This window comes from Saimiri boliviensis, chromosome 21 (assembly GCF_048565385.1).
Source record: "Saimiri boliviensis isolate mSaiBol1 chromosome 21, mSaiBol1.pri, whole genome shotgun sequence".
Classification (NCBI taxonomy): domain Eukaryota; kingdom Metazoa; phylum Chordata; class Mammalia; order Primates; family Cebidae; genus Saimiri; species Saimiri boliviensis.
This window is the reverse complement of record NC_133469.1, coordinates 27,970,224-27,984,199: the sequence shown is the minus strand read 5'-3', so window position 1 is coordinate 27,984,199 and position 13,976 is coordinate 27,970,224. Positions and strand designations below refer to the sequence as shown.

At 48.3% G+C, this 13,976-nt stretch overlaps 1 protein-coding gene across 9 annotated transcripts in view; it reads right to left on the bottom strand.

Annotated features, from left to right (window-relative positions):
- Positions 1 to 8: 8 nt before the first annotated feature.
- The window catches only part of KIAA1671 (KIAA1671 ortholog), a 246,788-nt gene continuing 232,820 nt past the window's right edge, over positions 9 to 13,976 (bottom strand). For 7 of the 9 annotated variants that reach the window (XM_039462324.2, XM_039462325.2, XM_039462326.2 and 4 more), the window contains 3 exons: positions 12,904 to 13,046; positions 7,462 to 7,544; positions 9 to 5,510 (listed from right to left, as the gene is read on the bottom strand). In XM_039462324.2, coding sequence (XP_039318258.2) covers positions 7,466 to 7,544; positions 12,904 to 13,046 — 222 coding nt within the window. In that variant the 3' untranslated portion in view covers positions 9 to 5,510; positions 7,462 to 7,465. The other 2 variants (XM_074390887.1, XM_039462327.2) reach the window with 2 other exon arrangements.

Here is a 13,976-nt window from a genome sequence, read left to right as displayed (position 1 = left end):
CGGATGCATTGACTTCTCCAATGCAACTTGCATCAAAGCTTTATTTGCTGTTTTCATAGTCTGAATGCAACATCTTTGTACATGCAAAAGTCACCTTGTTTTATTGCAGTCGACCAGATTTCCAACTGCTCTTCTGTGCCTATGAAACCTCTTTACACTTACAAAATATAAAAGCACTTGTAGACGTCCGATACTCTGTGAGGTCCGGGGTGCCCCATTTTTTTTTTACATTAAAAATATAAGTTTTTCTAGATGAATGCTCAGTTGCACGGTTAGAGATTCTTTCTGGGATTGGATAAAGTGCCTCTCGTCTGCCTTCCATTCAGAACTCCTGGAGCTTGTGAATTCATAAGGCAATTGCAAGAACACCACAGGCAGGAAGCTTAACTTTCCTACACAAGGAACTCGATTTCCGTCTCTACTATGACTCAAATATCTGAGGAAGGACCCAGAAGAGAGATTAGGAAAATATATACTATACGTGTGTGTGTGTCTGTGTGTGTGTGTGTGTACGTCTGTGTGTGTGTGCACATGTGTGTGTGTGTTTCCACGTCCTGCCCCATCTTAACAAAGCATTTTGATGATCACAATCATCTGGGAAGTGTGTGACTTTAGGATATTGGTATGATTTAGGAACAGCACAGTACAAAATATCTTCCATAACACAATATATTACTTTTGTGACCCCCTATTTACAGGATCTGTAAGGCTATGTGGAATGAGATTATTAAAAATCTCAAATCCAGCTGGGCGTTGTGGCTCATGCCTGTAATCCCAGCACTTTGGGAGGCTGAGGTGGGAGGATCGCTTGAGACTGGGAGTTTGAGACCAGCTTGGGCAATATAGCAAGATCCTGTTTCTACAAAAAACAGATTTAAAAAATCAGCCGGGCATGGGGGCGTGTGCCTGTCATGTAGGCTACTCAGGAGGTGGAGGTGGGAGGATCGCTTGAGCCCAGCAGTTGGGGGCTGCAGTGAGCTGTGATGGTGCCACTGCATTCCAGCCTGGGCAACAGAGCGAGACCTGGTCTCAGGAAAAAAAAAAAAAAAAAAAAAAGTTCAAATTCTTTAGAAAACAGCATCATTTTTAGTCGGTCTGATGCCAACAGGGATTGTCAAGGAAGTACCAGTCCAAGTCATGGAGGAAGATGTCCCGGCACGGGTGCCAGAGCAACTATTGAAGGAGGTTCTGGGAAGGCCAAAGGGGAGGGAGGGCTGAGAGGTGTCGATTCGAAGCGTTAACTTGCCAGAAACCTCGGGCCGACTTTCCAGAGCAGAGGGCCTAGCTTTCTGGCCTTCCCCCTGCAGGAGCCAATTCAGACAAAAGGAAAAAAAAAAAAAAAAAACCCTCTGGATTGGGGGGTGCAAAAGGAGAGGAAGGCTCACAAAGACCCGGCACATTCACGCCTACCGGCTTTTTACGAGGCTCTAGGCTTCCCGAGCCTTGGCCGGCCTGGAATTCCAACTGGGTGAGCCCTGGCAGCTTCTCAGCAGAGAGCAAGGGTCCCCCAGTCGCTAAGGGGACTGAGCCCAAAGCAGGTCCCCCTCTAGAAGTGGGGTAGGTCCCCTCCCCCAGCCCCACGGAATCATGATGCTGTGGGTCCTCAGCTTTTGGGTTTTGACACATGGTGAGGGGGAAGGCACAGAGAACACAGAATGTCTTCCTATCACTTACTCTGCTTTCAGAATCTAAACTGGGGAGGAGGGATTTTTACAGTTTGCAATTGTGACTAGTTCCAGAAGCCATCTGGGGGCATATTGTAAAGAAAATTTGAAAGCACAGATCGACAAAGCAGCTATCGGCACCAGGTCAGAGCAGCTGAGGACTCTCTCAGGAAAATCACGCTAAGGGTTTTTCCAAATCCCTTGCCCAGCCTTTCTGTTCTGGCTTCTTAGCGATGCCCTTAAGGTGGCCCTCCCCTCTAGGGAGGCACAAAGGAAAACACCATTGTCTGAAACCACGTGATTTGGTGTGTCCCCCTGGAAAACACCATGGTCTGATTGTCCTTTCCCTGAATCCTCCACAACCTGAGGCTATCAGGTCAGGTTCATTCAAAATCCAACATCCTAAACACCATAAGATTTCTCTTTCACCAGAGTTTCTCTGGTGGCAGGGAGCGATCCTCCAGAACACTGATTTCTGAGGCATTGTCATGGATTTTCAAAGGCCAAAGGCCTCTGTTTCATTGGGCAAAGGACCATGAAAAGAAGGTGTATCTACTGGAGAGGAAAAAAGATACAGGCGTCTCAAAAGACCAGCTGTCAAAATGCTGATGTGCAAAGGGAGGTGAGGAGGAAGAGAAACGAGGGAGGAAAAGATTATACATATAGAGGACTTTCCATTCTGCCTGAGACGCTCACTGAGGACAGCCAAGGCCCCAGGGGAGGAAGGTTGGATGACCCGGTTGCACAGAGATGATTAAGGCATATTGAGTTTAAAAAGAAGACAGATTTCCAAAGGGGGCTCCAGGCAAAGTCTAGAAACTAGCGTACAACGCTCCCTTGCTTAGCCTCAAAGAGAGCTCCCTCCATTTAGAATGAGGAGAAGTAAATCACCCATTTGCCCAGCTATCTGCAAAGGCTATCAGTTACTTCTAACTTCACTGCATGGATCATAAGCAGGTCATGGCGGAGTCTGCATGAAAGAGGGTCGCCCTTGACCCACTGTGATTGTCTGCCCTGTGGTGCTGGAAGAGACAAGGTTATAGAAAAGTAAAAGGAGGTGAGGAAGATCTTCAGGGCTTGCCCTAGTCACTTTCAAGGAAGGTCAACTCTGTGTGTCCTAATTAAAATAGAATTAAATAGATTTTTTTTCTCAATTAAGGTATGAGAGATTAAGGGGAAAAAATTTCCAGGCCAATCTCATTTTCAAGTGTGTTTCATTCCTTGAGCAATTGATATCCTTGTTGCTGAGATATATCTGATATTGAGCTGAGACATGACTAATGAAGAACTGAGAGTTTTGCATGGTGAGCATCGATATATGTAAGAGCAAGTCCTTTCCTACTGCTTGAGATGGTACCGAGGGTCCTTTCCACCTGAAGGAAAGACAGACAGCAGCCAAGATAAGAAGTCAGGAACAACAGGCGAGGAGTATGTTTTCGGCCAGGTGCGGTGGCTCACGTCTGTAATCCCAGCATTTTGGGAGGCTGAGGGGAAGTACTGCTTGAGCCCAGAAGTTCGGGACCAGCCTGGGCAACAGGGTGAGACCCTCATCTCTATAAACTTTTTAAAAATTAGCTGGTTGTGGTAGCATACACCTGTAGTCCCAGCTACTTGGGAGGCTGAGGCGGGAGAATCACTTAAGCCCAGGTGTTAGAGGGTGCAGCGAGCTATGATCGTGCCACTCCACTCCAGCATGAGCAACAGAGCAAGACCTTGTCTCGAAAAACAAAACAAAACACCAGGAGTGTATTTTAAAGGGGATCCCATTGACTTGGAAAGCCATAACATCAAAATTATTATAAAACATAAACTCGATCTTTAAAAAAGAAATCAACTGAAGCAGTTACAGGAATTAAGAGAAAACAATCAATCATTGAGCAGGGCCAAACTCACAAACCCAGATGCATGAGGCTCCCACATGTAAAAGGCTAGGGGGGTGGGGGGTGACATGGTCTACCAATTGCTCATCAGTAGCCAAAACTCATGGAACAGGACACATGGTGGGCTCCCACCTCACAGCCCTGCGGTTGCTGTCCCTGGTGCTGAACAGCAACCCCCTCACCAGGGCCCAGGTGTTTGTCTTAACCTAGAGAAACGGGATTTCTATCCACGCCCATCCATCCACTAAGCGACAGAAGAGGGGTAAAGAGAGATGAGAGAGGAAGCTGAGATGGAGAGACAAATGAACTCTTGAGAACTAGCCAGGGAGAAGGGAAGCATGTTTTGACAGCCATTTGCAATGAATGGATTTATCGAGAAAGACTGACCTCTTGGGAAACTGTTGGGAGGGAGTGGAGGGCACACATGCCTTCCGCTTCCCTACCTAGCCAGCGCTGTGCATGGATCCATTAGGAAACTACACCCCACGTCACAGGCTCTCTATGAACTGCCCAAGCACCTCATGATGGGTATCTCCCAGGCAAGGTTGGCACACAGACTATGGCAACTCCAGGCACGGCAGGCAGCCAGCCAAGCACATCTAGGGTGTCTGCTACAGCCTTAGGACTTAGAGTGGAAGAGGCTGGTGTTGGGCATTTCCAAAACAAAGACAAGGTAGAGAGTGTCTGGAGCCCTCAGAGGTCTTAAGGATTCCCCAGAATCAGCTGATAGCTAGCAAGAAAAAAGGGGGCCACGCTTGGTCACCTAGCACCCAGCACTTCTGTCCAGAGTCTTTGGCTGCGGAGCTCCCCTCCAGAGAAGGGCTTTCACCAAGACCTGCACTTGGTCAGGTGGAGTTAGACGTGGGAAAAAGACGTGAGTAAAAGCAAGAAGTACCCTTCATTCCTACATTTGTTCTGAGGCCAGTTCGGAACAGCTACTCCATGCCAGCAGCCCAGGTCACGTTCGAAGAAGACTCTGGAGAAAAAGATTCTTAGGGCAGGTCTGATGATTCAATGACAAAGGTACCACCACGTGGGCTGCAGTTTATGAACCCTTAGGGTCAAGCGACAAAGGTCATCCTACAGAAACCAGAGCTCAAATGAAAATAAGCCAGGGAAATATACACAATAGTGACAATTACAACTTCTAAACAGCTTGGATAGTGATGAGGTAACCTGAGGTGACTGGATACTTCAGAACCAATTACTCACACATCTGTCCTCCCGTCCTTTAATGTAAACACACATATACGTATCAAGTTTCAAAGAAAATTGGCTGAATTATTGCTTTATCACCTTCTAAAGCAAACAAAAATGACAATTACACAGCCCCAACTGGAAAGAGAAATACGCTTCAAAGGATCAGGGAGAGTACATTTAAAAACTGGAACTGCCGATTCCTCGAGGGGAAGAAGGAACTCACCAAAAAAAAAAAAAAAAAAAAAAAAAAAAAACCCTCAACCCAGTGGTAATGCCTTGCACCAAGACTACAGCTGGAAATGAACAGTTTGATCTTCCTTGGAAATGTCCTTCCAAAAAAAAAGGCCTGCCCTGGGGTCAGGTGAGGAGGCGCTTTCACAAAATCAGGTGTTTTTCAGAATCTGAGGAGACATCCCAGCCTCATGCTGACGCTCTTGGAGCTGTTAAAGACGTCTAAAGTAGGTAGAAATGCAGATTTTTATGTAAAAAGCAAAACCACCCACATGGACATTTCTGGGCAGCCTGGCTCCTTTCCCATCCTGAAGTGCTGTCTGGGGAGATGAGCGAGTGCTCCCGGAGGTTGGGTCTTCCCATCTGGATCCAGGGAGAGCCTGGCGAGGACAGCGTCACTGGACAGCGTTCTCAATCCAACGGGAAGGGCCCAGGCACGTTTTAAACATTGTGCAGGAAGAAACGGCAGCAGCTTGGCCTTGTCTGCGGGTTCTGACGGTTAAGGCTTCTGTTAAGTAGATGTGGTGTTCCCTGGCTGGAGAGTAAGGGACAGTCCTGGTGTCAGCGGTGGGAATATTTGGCTCCATTTCTCTCTACCATCAGGCCTGAAAACCTTGCCGGATATTCTCCAATAAAGTTACCCCTAGAAGCCTAAGGTCAGAAAAGGTATTTTGTGTGTCGGGGGGGAGAAAGGGAAGTTGAGGAGGGTGGCAGGCATGGAATACAGTGAAATCAACATGAAATTGAGGGTCAGGTCAGGGTTCCACTCTCAATTCTGGGCCTCAGTTTCCTCAAATGGGTTGCTGGAGGCTTAAATGAGATATTACATGTACTGCACCAAACACAAAATAAACACAGGTCCCAATCCCTTATCCAAATCCCTTGAGCATAGTTTTATTTGGGACTGTATAATTTTTAGAGTTTATTATACACATATATATGTGCATCATACATACAGAAATAATCCTGTAACATACATACTTGGATGTATATATATATACAGCGTTTGCAAATATATATATACATATGTAACACTGCCATCATCAAGCAGATAATAAGCCTTAACTGTATTACGAACATTCATATCAAGTGGAGAAAACAGAGTCCAAGGAGAATTATGTGCACTCAGGCCAGGTTTTACCACTGAGTTAGGAAAAGCTTTGTTTGCGGAGCTCTCTGGAATTCAGGTTTGTGGAAAGGGATGGTGAGTCTCTTGTGCTCATCACACCAATGCTGACTTTGACGGTACAAATACCACGAGCTCCATACTGAGGGGAAACGGGCAGTGCTCAGTCAGGCACCGCGGGTGCATTCTCAGTGAGGTCTGAGGGCAGCTCAGCGATGTGGACACTGCTAACCCATTTTACAGATGAGGAAACTGAAGTTCATGATGTTTGGTCATTTGTCATTTACACCAGGGCCTAGCTAATCGTTAATTTTTTAATGTTTATTTTTTCAAAGTAATTTTTAACTACATAGGTTGTACATGAAACATTCCCCTCATAAAAATTGTAACAATTTCTGGCTGGGTGTGGTGGTGGCTCACACCTGTAATCCCCGCACTTTGGGAAGCTGAAGCGGGTGGATCACGAGGTTAGGCGTTCAAGACTAGCCTGGCCAAGATGGTAAAACCCTGTATCTACTAAAAAAAAAAAAAAAAAAAAAATTAGCCAGACATGGTGGCAGGTGCCTGTAATCCCAGCTATTCGGGAGGCTGAGGCAGAGAACTGCTTGAACCCGGGAGGCAGAGGTTGCAGTGAGCCGAGATTTTGCCACTGCACTCCACCCTGGGTGACAGAGTGGGCTTCCGTCTCAAAAAAAAAAAAAAAGCAACCATTTCTGGCCAGGCACAGTGGCTCATGCCTATAATCCCAGTACTTTGGGAGGCTGAGATGGGTGGATCACCTGAGGTCAGGAGTTTGAGACTAGCTTGTTCAACATAAACTCCGTCTCTACAAAACATAAAAAAATTAGCTGGGCGTGGTGGCAGGCATCTGTTAATTTCAGGTATTTGGGAGGCTGAAGCAGGAGAATCACTTGAACCCAGGAAGTGGAGGCTGCAGTGAGCCAAGATCACGATGCCACTGCACTCTAACCTGGGCAACAAGAGTGAAACTCTGTCTAAAAAAAAAAAAAAAAAAGTGTAACCATTTCCGATTACGGTAACCTCCGATGTCCCGCCCTTTTGTTTTATCACAGGGAATTGTGATAGAGCTAGAAGGGCCAGCCAAGTGCATGGGCCCGGAACCCTGGTCACCTGCCTCCTGCCTGCTGCCTTTCACCCACTCCAGCTACCCCAGCTTTGCTGTCTCCCTAAATGGAAACAGACATCACCAACCTCTTTACAGGAACTCAGAATACCCCCTACCCCTGGCTTTTCCCCTTGCATAGCCTCTTTCCTTGGGCACAGCAGCCCCAGACTCTGAGGGCTGGCCCCTGCAACTGAGTTCCCCATTCCCAGGTTCCCCAGCAGAGCCTCTTCATACCTGGTCAAACTTGGTTCTCATAAAGGCTTTGCCTCTTCTTGGATTTCAGTTCCTTTAGCCACTGGGGAGAGGGTTCATCCGACCTGAAACCACAAAGCCAGTGAGAGACTAGTTGGAACCACACTGTGAGCTCCTTGCAGGCAGGACTGAGCGGTACCTGACTCTATCCCTGGGCCCAGGCAGGGCTGCGCTGAGCACTCAGGTGGCAGAGACGCCCATATTAACATGACTGATAAGCAAGAGGTAGGAATTCACCACAGTGTCCAACAATGGGAAATGTTAAATAAATCGAGAGTCCCCAACTCCCTGAGCCACAGACTGATAGGGGTCCATGGCCCGTGAGGAACCGGCCTGCACAGCAGGAGGTCAGCGGTGGGTGAGTAAAGCTCCATCGGCATTTACAGCCCCTCCCATCACTCACATCACCACCGGAGCTCCGCCTCCTGTCAGATCAGCGGGGGCATTAGACTCTCATAGGAGCCGGAGCCCTACTGTGAACCCTGCATATTCGAGATCTAGGTTGCAGCTCGTTATGAGACTCTTAACGCCTGATGATCTGTCCCTGTCTCCCATCACTACCAGCTGCAACTGTCTAGATGCAGGAAAACAAGCTCAGGGCTCCCACTGATTCTACGTTACTGTGAGCCATACAATTATTTCATTCTAATTACAAAGTAATAACAATATAAACAAAGTACACGACACATGTAATGTGTTTGAATCATCACAAAACCACCCCCCATACCCCTGGTCTGTGGAAAAACTGTCTTCCACAAAACTGGTCCCTGGTGCCAAGGGCTGGGGACCACTGAAATAAATCACAGTATAACCGTTCTACGAGATCTTCTACATACAGCTATAAAAATTTATCTTGGTTGGGTACAGTGGCTCATTCCCGTAACTCCAACACTGGAGGGAGGCAAAGGCAGGAGGACAGCTTGAGCCCAGGAGTTTGAGACCAGCCTGGGCAACACAGTGAGACCCCATTCTCCACAAAAAGAAAACAAACAAACAAAATTCATCTTATATAAAATTATTTCCATCCATCCATTTGTCATGCAAATCGCTATCCCAGCCTTCCATCTCTCTATCCAGAAGTGTCTGCGATGGTTAGTTTTACGCATCAACTTAAACCTGACGTGTACCCAGATATTTAGTCAGACATTATTCTAGATATTTTTTCTTAGATGAGGTTAACATCAGTAGGCGCTGAGGAGAGGACACCACCCTCCGTGATATGAATGGGCCTCATCTGCTCACTTGAAGGCCTGAAGAGAAAGAGTCTGACCTCCCAGGAAGCAGCGGGACGCCGTCTGGACTTGAACTGTGACCTGCCTGCCTCCCCAGCCTTCTGGCCTGCTCTGCAGATTTTGGACTTGCCTGCCTCCACAATCATGAGAGCCAATTTCTTAAAATCGATCCCTATACATACACACATGCATCCACACACGCATACACACGTATGCACGTGTACATACAGCTCACCCTTGAGCGACACAGTTTGAACTACGTGGGTCCACTTGGGTTTTCTTCTGCCTCTGCCATCCCTGAGGCAGTAAGACCAATCCCCCCTCTTCCCTCCCCCTCGGCCTACTCAGTGGGAAAACAGTAAGGATGATGGAAGAAGACCTCTGTGATCATCCACTTCCACTTAATAACAGGAAGTATATTTTCTCTTCCTTCTCATTTTCTTAATAACATCTTCTTTTCTCTATCTTACTTTATTGTACACAAAACATAACATACAAAATATATGTGGTTATGGGTGAGGTTTCTGGTCAACTGTAGGCCATTAGTAGTTAAGTTTTAGGAAAGTCAAAAGCTATATGCAACTTTTTGACTAAGTAGGTGGTCAGTACGCCTAATCTCTGCCTTGTTCAGGAGTCAGCTGCATTATTTACACACAGACACACACACACACACACACACACAGTAGGTGGTCAATATGCCTAATCTCTGCCTTGTTCAGGGGTCAGCTGCATTATTTACACACAGACACACACACACGCACACAGACACACACACAGACACACACACACACACACAGAGATCCTCTGGGTTCTATTTGTCTGGAGAACTCTGAATAATACAATGCCCAGAAGACACGGAGAGATACCTTTTGTTCATCGAATGTCAACAGGAATTGTTTTGGGGAGGTGAGATTTGTTTAAACTTTTTTAAATGGAAGAACGCACACAGAAAGACACTGAAATCCAAATGCGCACAGCTCAGTGAATTTTCTCAAGGTGAATACATTTCCGTAACCACCATCTAAACGGTACTTTTTTTAAGTTTTCTGTTTTTACCCTCTTCTTAGCACTTTTCTGTGTTCTCAGAATTTCTTACGAGAACACAACATTTTAATAAAAAACAATAATGTCAGGCCAGACACAGTAGCTCACGCCTGTAAGCCTAGCGTGTTGGGAGGCTGAGGACCGCCCAGGAATTTGAGACCAGCGGGGGTAACACGGTGAAATCCCATCTCGACATTAAAATACTAAAGTTAGCCAGGCGTGGTGGTATACAACCATGGTCCCAGCCACTCAGGGAGGCTGGGGTGGGAGGATCACGTGAGAATGGGAAGGTTGAGGCTGTAATTGTGCCACTGCACTCCAGCCTGGGCGACAGAGTGAGGTACTGTCTCAAAAACAAATATAGAATCAGGCCACTGCACTGTTTTTTTTATTTTTTGTTTTTGACCCTGTCTCAAAAACAAAAAATAAAACAAAAAACAGTAAAGTCACCATTGTTTAAAACATTATTCAAGGAAAAAAAAATCATGTTAATGAAGATTGTTAAATGGGCATGGGAAAGTATTCATATAGAACAGGTAGCAAGGGCATCAAACCAGGCACACGTGATCTCAGCTGTGTGAAAAAGAAAAAGAGGCCGGGCGCAGTGGCTCACGTCTGTAATCCCAGCACTTTGGGAGGCAGAGGCAGGCGGATCGTGAGGTCAGGAGTTCGAGACCAGCCTGGTGAAACCCCATCTCTACTAAACCCCAATACGGTGAAACCCCATCTCTACTAAAAATACAAAAATTAACCAGGCGTGGTGGCGCATGCCTGTAGTGGGAGGCTGAGGCAGAAGAACTGCTTGAACCCGGGAGGTGGATATTGCAGTGAGCCAAGATTGCGCCACTGGACTCCAGCCTGGGTGACAGAGCAGGACTCCGTTTAAAAAAAAGAAAAAGAAAATGAAGTAGAGATAATACCAGCAGAAGCAGTCTTTGCAGGGTAGGATTATGGATGATCTTCTTTTCTGCTTTCCTCCTCTGTATTCCTTTTATATTTTCTACAGTGAAGATCTGCTTTTATAATCAAACACACATGCACACAGGACGTGACTGACTTCGATCTCAGAGAAAGCTCCTGAGACCCGTGGCCCTGGAGGGCCCAGAAAAGATACTGGCCTGATTGGTGGTGGGGTGGGGGTCTTCAGCTGAGGAGATGAGAGATGAGTTGACTCTGGAGTCTAGGGGCAGGCCTTGAACTGCTATGCCTGCCAGCCTAGGAATGAGGAAGAAGAGGACCCCCTGGGCACATCTGGATACCCCCCTAGGGTATCCAGACTTCAGCCAAGCCTTGCATAATAGTGGAGACACAAGCCCAGGCCTCCGGAGGTACCTCTGAGACCCTGGGGGTTCCTCAGGCTGCGGAGAAATGCTGGTGCCCTCAGCTGACTCTGGAGCCCGAATTCTGGCATTTCCAGAGCAGGGAGGCATGGTCTCAACTGTGGCCCCGTCTCTCTCCAACATCTCGCCCTTCTGGTTCCCACAGCCCACTCTGTGCTATGTATTTTGTACGGCTTGAGGCTCCCAGGTGTATGTGGCCTCCAGGCCTTTGCATGTGCTGTGGCTTCAGCCTGGGATCCCCTCTCACTGTCCTTGGTCCAGCTAAGACCCAACTGTCCACCATGATTTAGTTCAAGTATCTCCTTCTCTTGGAAGCTTTTTTTTTTTTTTTTTTTTTTTTTTTTTTTTTTTAAGAGATACAGGGACTTACTGCCCGGGCCAGGCTGAAGTGCAGTGGCATAATCATAGCCTCCACCTCCTGGCTCGAAGGATCCTCCCACTTCAGCCTCTGGAGTAGCTGGGACTACAGGCATGTGCCACCACGGTCAGCTAATTTTTTTTTCTTTTCTTTCTTTCTTTTTTTTTTTTTTTTTTTTATAGGGACAAGGCCTCATTCTGTAGTCCAGGCTGGAGTGCAATGGTGCCATCATAGCTCACTGTAGCCTCCAGCTCCTGGCCTCAAGCGACCCTCCCACCTCTGCCTCCCAAAGCGCTGGGATTACAGACGTAGCCACTGCACCCAGCTCGAAGTCTTTTTGGCCAGCCATCCTCAAGTGTGCATTAGCAGCCCTCCCTCTGCCTTTCTCTATCACAGGGGTCAGAGAAAGGGCCAGAGAGTAAACATTTCTGATTCTATGCGCCATCTGTGCTACTTCTGAACTCTGCAGCGGCAGCACCAAAGCTGTCATAGACAGTATGTCAAGGAGTCACGTGGCTGTGCTTCAGTAAAGCTTACTTACAAAAACAGGTGTGAGCTGGATTTGGCCTGAGGACCACAGCTTACCCACCCTGGCTCCGACGCAGCCAGCACTTACTATCATTACAGCTCTAGCTTCAGGAAAAATCCCACCCGTCACAGGTTCCCAGTGCTCATGACCAGATTTCCACTCTCCTTCACTGAGTACTTCTCCATGCCAGGGCCCAGGCAAAGGGTTTTAGACATACTCTTTTTCATCCTCACGACCACCCCGGAAGGTTGGGAGGCTAGAAAGCCCATTTTACAGATGAGGAGACAGGTTCAGGAGCTCAAGTGCCTTTCCCCAGGTCATGTAGCTCTTAAGCTGCAAAGCTGGAGTTAAACCCTGGCTGTATGACCTTAGAGCCCCTAACCTCCACCCCCAGCTGCTGAAACACCCCCGTCTAGGAGCCTCTTGCAGGGCAGAAGCTGCTTTGTGCTTGTCCCTACACAGAGCAGGCCAAGCCCAGGATCGGGACGGCTGCTCCATGAAGGGAGTAAAACTGATCTCATTCAACTTGCCTGTGCCCTTTGATCCGCCTTCCCAGGTCTCCCAGAGGGTAAGAGGAGAGAGAATGCCTCAGTTTCCCCACTGGTCTGGAGAGGGCTAAATTAGATCAGTACTTCTCCAACAATGGCCCTCTGGCGTTCTGTAGAGGAGGTGGCAGGGGGCAGGCGACGAGGGGAGACCAGCTGGCCTGACTCCCAGTTTCCTTCCCCACCCTCAGTTGTACTTTTGTACTTTTCATGTGTTGGAGGGTTGAGAGTTCACATGAACAGAGCTTCTGCTGCTAGATAAAATTAAAAAGTAGAAACTCTCCCCTATTCAGCTCTAAAACCTATGCGAGCACCTCTCTAGAAGTACACCCCGAGTTTGGGAGGACGGGGACCCCCATTCCCCAGGACCCCTCACCTCTCGTCCTTGTCCATGCTGGAAGGCAGCACACGACTGCCCAGTGCCCCGGGCTGGAAGGGCGACTTGGGGGTCTTGGGCTGGGGTGCCCAGCTGGGGGCCTCGCCGGGACTGTCCACCTCTGGCCTCTTGTGCAGTTGAGCCTGGGGAGAGAAGAGAGCTGAGTCTACAGACCACCCTGTGTCTTGAGAAGGGCCCCCTTCCATGGCAACGTCAGGTACGATGAGCCTTCTGCAAACCCTCGGGGCTCCCTGAATCAAAATGAACCCGGGCAGGAAACACGGGGGCTGAGGAAAGTCAGAGGTCAGCCCGGCATTCCAAGCAGCCACCCTCGACCCCCGAGATCGCGTCACCACCCAAACCCCACATCATCACATTCTCTTTTGCTGAAAAGCCGCCATCCGTGCTGATCTCAGCACACGGCAGGCCACCCTAAGGACCCTACATCCAACCGCTGCAGCTCCATTCGGCTCCTTACTCCTGGAGCCACGGACATAAAATGAAGTGTTAACAGTCCGTTAGAGTCCCATAAGAAAACGACAGGGCGGCTAACCACCTGTTTCTGGAGGGTGTGTTGGGAATATGGTGTGCATAAAATTCCCTCGCGGGACCTGAGGTGTGAGTGGTGGCAGGTGGCTTCTGTCTCTCAGGCAGTGCTGGGTCAGGCCCCGGCAACAGCAGTCACCACCACTGTCCCCTGACAGCTTCCGTGCACTGACCACCTGTCATTTGGGCTCTACCAGGCTTAAGTAATATCAAAACCGTGAGTTCGTTCCACGTGCGTAAGATTCTTTTAAGGTAGATCCTGGCTTTCCCCATTTTACAGGGTGGGAGCCCAAAACTCAAAGGTCAAGCCCAAAGTCTCATGGCTTTTATCAACGGGGAGTCACACCAGGTCCGCCCGCGGCCCAACTCCAGGGTTCTTTCCAGAACGAGCCCCACAACCTCCTCCGGGTGTTAATAATCGCCCAGCACGGCTGTGGCAGAGATTAATTCATCAAGAGGTCTGAGCTCATACGGATGAGTGAAGGGCAGGAGCCCCGTTTTCGGAGCGCAGTGGACTGGAGCTGTGT